The sequence below is a fragment of the Chrysochloris asiatica genome, unplaced genomic scaffold, assembly GCF_000296735.1.
Source record: "Chrysochloris asiatica unplaced genomic scaffold, ChrAsi1.0 scaffold00037, whole genome shotgun sequence".
NCBI lineage: Eukaryota > Metazoa > Chordata > Mammalia > Afrosoricida > Chrysochloridae > Chrysochloris > Chrysochloris asiatica.
The window spans coordinates 1,559,484-1,567,775 of NW_006408555.1; the positions used below are offsets into that span (position 1 = coordinate 1,559,484).

The following is an 8,292-nucleotide window of genomic DNA, read 5'->3' on the forward strand; positions in this document are numbered from 1 at the left end:
GATCGTGAACATTTCTTCATATGTTTGTTGGCTGCCTGGATCTCTTCCTTAGTGAAATGTCTGTTCATGTCCTGTGCCCATTTTTTAATTGGGTTATTTGTCTTTTTCTTGTAGAGGTGTTGCAGTTTCCTGTATATTTTATAAATGAGTCCCTTGTCTGCTGTATCGTTGCAAAAATTTTTTTCCCATTCTGTGGGTTCCCTTTTTTACCCTTTTGGTGAAGTCTTTTAACGCACATAAGTTTTTAATTTTTAGTATGTCCCACTCATCTATTTTGTCTACTTTTGTTTGTGTACTTTTCAAAATGTTTGGTAGTTTGTGTATTCCCTGTATTAAAGCCCTCATATTTGTTCATATTTTTTCATTGATGACTTTCATAATTTGAGGGTTCACATTTAGGTCTTTAATCCATGCTGAGTTGGTTTTTGTACAGGGCGTGAGGTAAAGGTCTTATTTCAATCTTTTGCATATCACTTTCCAGTTCTGCCAGCACCATCTGTTAAAGAGACTGTCTCCTCTCTGTGTAACACACCTAGGCACTGTGCTGAAAATCAGTTGGCTATCTGTGGATGGGTTAATTTCTGGATTCTCGATTCTGTTCCATTGATCAATGTATCATTCACTGTAGCAGTGTAGCAGGTTTTGAGATCGGGGAGTGAGAGGCTTCCAACCTTCTTCTTCTTCTTAAGCAGTGCTTTGCTTTTCCTGGGTCTCCTTCCTTTCCATATAAAGTTTGTAATTGTCTTTTCCATCTCTTTGAAGAACATCACTGAAACCTGGATTGGGATTGCATTATATGTGTACATTGCTTTGGGCAGTATTGACGTTTTCACGATGTTGAGTATTCCTATGCAGGAACGTGGTATGTTCTTCCACTTTTTTAAGCCCCTTTTGTAATTCTCTTTGTATAGGTCCTTTGTTTCTCTGGTAACATTTATTCCTAAATATTTCATCCTTTGGGTGGCTATTGTAAATGGTATTTCCTTCCCAACGTCCTTTTCAGCGCTGTCACTGTTACTACAGAGGAAGCCAACTGACTTTGTATGCTGTTCCTATAGCCTACCACCTTGCTGAATCTTTTGATGAGATCTAGTAGGTTTTTTTACTGACTTTTGGGGGTTTTTCTATGTATAGGACCATATCGTCTGCAAATAGAGAGAGTTTTATTTCCTCTTTGCCAACTTGGATGCCTTTAATTTCTCAATCTTGCCATGTAGCTCTGGCTAAGACTTCCAAAACAGTATTGAACAGGAGTGGTGACAAAGGGCATCCTTGTCTGGTTCCTGTTCACAGAGGGAAGGCTTTCAGTTTCTCTCCACTGAGAATGATGTAGGATGTTGGGTTTTGTATATATGCTCTTGATTATGTTGAGGAATTTCCCTTCAATTCTTACTTTGTTGAGTGTTTTTATCAGGAATGGATGTTGGATTTTGTCAAATGCCTTTTCTGTATAAATCGATATGATCATGTGGCTCTTTTTCTTATTTATGTGGTGGATTACAATGATTGTTTTTCTAATGTTGAACCATCTTTGCATCCCTTTTATGAAACCCACTTGGCAATAATGTATTATTTTTTCTGATGGGCTGTTGGATATTCTGTTGGCTAGAATTTTGTTGAGAATTTTTGCGTCTATGTTCACAAGGGATATTGATCTATATACTTTCTTAGTGACATCCTTCCCTGATTGCTTCATAAAAAGTATTAGGAAGTTTTCCGTCCTCGTCTGTATTTTGGGATAATTTGAGTAGAATTGGTGACAGCTCTTCCCTGAATGTTTGGCAGAACTCACCAGTGAAGCCATCTGGGCCTGGACTTCTTTTGATTGGGAGTTTTTTGATGACCTGATCAATTTCTTCTTTCGTTATGGGTCTAATCAAAGTTTTCTACTTCACTCTGTGTAAGTTTTGGTAGGTCATGTTTTTCTAAAAACGCACCCATCTCTTCTAAGTTTTTGAATTTGTTGGAGTCCAACTCTTCATATTATTCTGTTATTAGTCTTTTTATTTCATTTGGTTTCCTTGTGACATCACCCATCTGGTTTCTAATGTGAGCTATTTGTGTCCTCACCCTCTTTTCTTTTGTTAGGTTTGCCAATGGTTTGTCAATTTCATTAATCCTTTCAACAAACAAGCTTCTTGTCCTGGTGATTCTTTCTAGAGTTTTTCTGTTTTCCATCTCATTTATTTCTGCTCTTATCTTTATTACTTCTTTTCTTTTGGTGACTATAGGTTCCCTCTGTAGGTCAGTTTCTAATCGTTGGCGATGTTGTGTTAACGTGTTAATTTTGGGTCTTTCTTCTTTTTAATGTGCGCATTCATCACAATAAATTGTCCTCTCAGCACCACTTTTGCCGTGTCCCAATGATTTTGGTATGTTGTGTTTTCATTCTCATTTGTTTCTAGGAACGTTATGTATTCATGTTTAATGTCTTCTTTTACCCAGTCGACTTTTCAGCAGAGTGTTGTTCAGTTTCCATGTATTTGACTTTATTTCCTTAGTCTTCTTGTTGATTTCTAGCTTTATAGCATTGTGGTCTAAAAAGATGCTCTGTAGTATTTTGATGTTTATGCATTTATGGAGGCTTGCTTTGTGACCTAACACATGGTCAATTCTGGAAAATGTTCCATGTGCACTGGAGTAGAAAGTACATTATGCTGTTGTTGGGTTGAATGCTCTGTGCACGTCTATGAGGTCCAGTTGGTTGATTGTGTTGTTTAGTTCCTCTGTAACTTTGTCAAGTTTCTTTCTGGTTGTTCTCTTCCGTTTTGAAAGTGGTGTATTAAAATCTCCCACTATAATTGTAGATTCATCTATTTCTTTCTTCAATTCTAGTCAGGTTTGCTTCATATATCTTTGTGCTTTCTCATTGGGAGCACAGCTATTGATTATGGTTATGTCATCTTGCTCAAGTGACCTTTTGATCATGAGATAGTGTCCTTCTTTATCTCTCATGCTGGTCTTTGTCTTAAAGTTGACTTTATCAGAGATTAGAAGTGTCACTCCTGCTTGTTTATTGTTGCAGAAAGCTTGGTATGTTTTTCCCATCCTTTAACTTTTAGTCTGTGTTTGTCTTTGTGTGTACGGTGTGTCTCTTGCAGGCAGCATATTGAAGGGTCTTGTTTTCTTATCCAATCTGCCACTCTCTGTCTCTTCACTGGTGCATTCATTCCATTAATAGTCAATGTAATTATTGATAGGTATGAATTAATTCTACCCCCTAATTTTTAACAGCATTTTCTTAAAAACTATAAAGTGGATACTAATCCACTGTTTAGTAATGTGGAAACTATAGTAAAACACAAAGAGAAAAATTTAAATTATACTCCCACTACCCAGAGGTAGGACTCCTGGTGAGGCAAAGTAGGGTCAGCACTGGACTGCAAACCACAAGGTCGGCAGTTCAAATCTACCAGCTGCTCCCAGGAAACCCTATGCAGGATAACTATGAATCGGCACAGATGGCTGGCACTTAACTACAACAACCACCTAGAGGTAAGCACCACTGTCATAACGATTATATATGAAGTTTCAATCACCCTGCACACACGGCTCTGTACTTTTTATAACATAGCCCAACTTACTCATTATACCTAAGTAATATTCTAACAGAGTCCTGGTGAGCTGCTGCTGGTTAATGCACTGGACTGCAAAGTCAATGTGAACCAAGGTCACCAGCCGCTCCTCGGAGGCGACTCGATGGCACTAACAGCAATCACTGCACCGGACACATTTAACCAGCACCCCAGGATTGCCACCTATCTTTAAATCCCCAAGACAGCAGAGTTGCTGATTCTAACAGAAAGGTCTAGATTCCTCATGAAGAGACCACAATACAGGCCATTCAAAAAAGGTCCAACTTGTGTGGCCCAAAATAGCTGGCCACCTTCTGTCTTCAAAAAGATTTGGCCACAATTAAGACTAGGTCTCTGATAACTACCACAACAACTGGGAGAAAAACATTTCCTGAGTCAAGTTCAGAAAGCACAAGGCCTGGAAAAAACCCAGGTGATGGGGCTGGTAACGTGCGGTGTTTTCAGAAGGAGGTGTTCCCAGTCACCAAAGCACAGACCCGGCCCACTGTGCCCGAGATTCTGAAACCGACCCCCACTCCCAGCTAAAGGTCCAGGAGCTGCTGCCAAGGCAGCGACTGTGGGGAGTAAGAAAACAACCGGACTAGTTTAGAGGAGAGCTTCAGAACTCCAAAGAGGGTGAGCTCTGAGAATCAGTCCGCAGCTGTGACCCTGTGGAGAGCCCACCCTGAGAGCAGACAGAGCAGGAAGACGAGAGACACTTCCTCCCACAATACCTTCCTCTGCCCTGCCCAAGCTTTCCCCTGGCTTTGATTGGGCTACATGAATGTCTACCATTTAGAAAGTCACATGCGTAGAACAATTTCCAAAACCTCTGAAAAGACTCAGAAACTTAAGAATGATATCAAAGCCATCCTCAAAACTCACCACTGCTATTAGCCTCTGAAACTACAAGACAGACATTCATGACTTCTTTCTCAGCATGTGTCATTGACTATATTTTTCACAAAAGCTGTTAAGAGATTTCAGCATGTTTTGAGAATTGATGACTGTATTTTATCCTATATTAACAGCATCAATAACAACAATTTGTAGAAATGTACGAATATGTCATTGACAATTTAGATAATGAATTTGTTTTTTTTTTAATGAGATGTCTTTTAAAGCACTCACTCCTGAGGAACTACGTGCTTATCAGACACTTCCCACACTAGCACACTCTAGAGTGTTTGGAATGCAGCTAGCACTGAACCACAGCACGGTCAATGAGCTCTATCACAGAGACAAAGAAAGAGATCACATGTCCAGTGTAACCGAACTAGTCACTGTACACACAGGGGCCCCACAGCATGGCCAACGTGTGACGTGCGCTACACATGAGGGGCTTCTAGAACAACTGCAGGCAGTAGGGGCCAGGCCTCAAAAGACACCCACAGAGTCACTCCCAAGTACACCATTTACTTGACTTCTAGAAAGTAGAGTTCACTGTAACTTTCAAGGACTTTGTTTGAAATAAGTATGAAAGGCCATCCCTTGTTGAAATATTTTGAGGCCTGCTGGTGAAAAGGAACCCGAAAGCCCACGGTCACCAGTAAAGGGGAAAAGACAGCGCTCCAACAACGCCTAAATGGCAACAGCTTAGAAAGGAAACCTAAGGGAGCAGCTTTCTGCCATCTTCAGGAAAATTCAGCTGAGGCCTACATCAAAAATAAGGAGCAAAACAAGTTAGTCTTGACCCTGCCCCTTCATCTGTAGTCACCAAACAAAGCCAGCAATATGCCCAGACACGAAATCACCAGGCACAGGGCACAGAAAGGGAGTGAATCTTCTGCATCAAGTGGTTCATGGTCCCGACCAGACTCATCCCTTTGGTTCAGACACTGATGTGTGTTCTTTTCAAAGACCCTGGTCTCTCAACAGAGCCATCAGTACCACCCCCAAGTTCTCCAAAAGGGACTGAGACTGAGGAGCCCCAGATGGGCCTGGAGGCTGCAGGAGAGGGAGGCCTGGCTGCCCGAGAGTACCTGAAGTGCTGTAGGACGACGAGGATGGGGTTCTCCGGGAGAAGCTCTTGACGGCCAGGCTCTGGCCTCGCTGCTTCCGCCGCCAAGCTGTTCGACACTTGGAGTCGATGCTCTGTTTGATTCGATACCAGTCAGATTCTGTGATTCCAAATTTATAGAAGAGGTGACCTGAAAAGAACACACCCCAAGTGAACACACTAAGAAGTAAAGGCCACCTTGTCATGTGGGACAGACCCTGAGGTAAGGGTCACCTCCTGGTGTGGAACACATCCTGAGGTAAAGATCACCTTCTGGTGGAACACAACGTGAGGTAAAGGCCACCTTGTCATGTGGGACACATCTTGAGGTAAGGGCCGCCTTCTGGTGTGGGACACATCCTGAGGTGAAGATCGCCTTCTGGTGGCCACCTCATCATGTGGGACACACTGTGAGGTAAAGGCCTCCTCGTCATGTGGGACACATCTTGAGGTAAGGGCCACCTTTTGGTGGAAAATAATGTGAGTTAAACACCACCTAGTCATGTGGAACACATCATAGGTTAAAGGTTATCTTCTTGTGTGGGATACACTGTGAAAGCCACTTTCTCATGTGGGACACTTTGTGAGGGAAAGGCCACCTTCACCTGTGGGAAGCAACTTCAATGCAAAAGGATGATTACGGCTAAGATCCTCACCTACAGCATGGAGTTGTCTTCCAACCCTCTTTGAAAATAATCCAGAAAGTCAATTTTAGAAGTCAGTATCATTAACTAGCCAAGATCAGATACAACATTTTCTGAAGCCTAATCACAAAGTCTTTGTTGAATCAATGATTCATGAAACTCTATTGGTCAACAAGAAAATGATGAAAGAAATTCAGAATTTTAGTAATAAAAATATTCATATAAGAAACATTCTATTAAAAAAAAATTCTTCGTTGGTTACCAGTTGGGTTGGGGTGAGGGGATTTGGGGGAGGTGGAGGGAGGGGATGGTAGAGCATAGGGTAGTGGGAAGACACATCATAGTGCGGGTGTTGGGGAGGGCACTACACAAGAAGGGGGAGGTGGTGGAAAAACAAGGAAGATAGGGGAATACTGAGACAGGTTTGCATGGGCTAAATGGGACAGAGGTAAATAGTGATGTATGCTCAACCATGGAACAACAGGGCTCTGTGATACAGGGATCAAGGCATAGTCTGAAGAGGGGAAATAATGCTAAGATGCTTGACTGTCTTGTGAATACTAGTTTCCCTTGCCTACACTTGTAAAATAGACACTTGGGTGGGATAGAAAGGAATGTCGAGAAACATGATTACAGAAAGCTTGTTAGCCCGTCTTCAGCCCATAACTGATTGGAATACCTAAAAGGGGTGCTAGAACTTGCCCAGTGAAATAGGCCTCTTGCAGAACCTTTGCAGTGTATAGGACCTTAGGTGGAATCCTGAGCCCCATCCAGAACCTTCTGAGGTGGGACATTCCCACTAGAAAGGACAAGCAGACCAGCCTGGAACAGCTAGAGCAACAGAAGATACATCATCAAAGAAAGAGCAGCAGGAAAAACCCAAAACAAAAATGACAGTATGATTGGCTTCTATAAGAACAAGCAAATTGTTTGACCTATACTTATGGATGTAATAGCTCAAAATACCAACTGAGAAAGAAGGAGTCTTCACATCAAGTATTATCAGTCCTATCCCCTCAGTATGAGGGTATATAGGGATGGGTAACTTAGATATTGGCTACCTAAAATGAGGAGGCTATAAAGGCACGAAGTGACTGGCTTACAAGTTTTGAAGAGGGAGTTTAGATTGAGTGTGCGGGGGAATGTAGAGTCCCCAATGAATAATTTTCATCTTGTCTAGATAGGTCTGGTGAAAAGATACAGGGATAAGATTCTTATGATTCGATAATGAGAAATTGTTGCTCTTCCCATAAGCAGCCTGAGGTAATCTCACAAAATGGATTGCTACTCACTTGACCCAGACAACCCCACAAAATCATGCAAATCCAGAGGTTCAAATCTCCAGGTCCATTTTAAGAACACCCATGAGACTGCCCAGGCCATCAAGGGTACACATATCCAGAAAGCCACCAAGTATCTGAAAGGTGTCACTTTGCAGAAGCAATGTGTACCATTCTGACGTTACAATGGTGGCGTTGGTAGGTGTGCCCAGGTCAAACAATGGAGTTGGACACAACCTAAAATGTGTTGAAGTTTTGCAGCACATGCTTAAAAATGCAGAGAGCAATGCTGAACTGAAGGGTTTATATGTGGATTCTCTCGTCATTGAACACAGCCAGGTCAACAAAGCCCCAAGACGCGCCGCCGAACTTACAGAGCTCATGGTCGGGTCCACCCCTACATAAGCTTGCCCTGCCATGCTGAGATAATCTTCGCTGAAAAGGAACAAATTGTTCCTAAACCAGAAGAGGAGGTTGCACAAAAGAAAAAGGTATCTCAGAAGAAACTGAAGAAACAAAAACTTATGGCTCGGGAGTAAATTAAACTTCAAATCAAATGGAAATACACAAGGACACCCGCACGTGCAGATGGTACCCACCTGACCTGACTTCAATGACTGGATGATCAGAGCTCAACCAGAGGAAGAAAAAAGAGGAAAAAAAGAGTGAGCTGATACAATTCGATGAACGTCAAGTACCTATGGATGCAGTAGCTCAAAAGAGGGAACAAATCCTTACAGCAAGAATCATTCCCACCCCCTCCACACACAGAGTAGACAGGGATGGGCAACTTG

At 42.1% G+C, this 8,292-nt stretch overlaps 1 protein-coding gene and 1 pseudogene across 1 annotated transcript in view; one reads left to right on the plus strand and one right to left on the minus strand.

Annotated features, from left to right (window-relative positions):
* Window positions 1-8,292, minus strand: part of BANP (BTG3 associated nuclear protein) — a 113,372-nt gene that overhangs the window by 76,221 nt on the left and 28,859 nt on the right. Inside the window, exon 7 of the mRNA XM_006860275.1 lies at window positions 5,558-5,725. Coding sequence (XP_006860337.1) covers window positions 5,558-5,725 — 168 coding nt within the window. The remainder of the gene's footprint in view (window positions 1-5,557; window positions 5,726-8,292) is intronic.
* Window positions 7,495-8,037, plus strand: LOC102825330 (annotated as a pseudogene).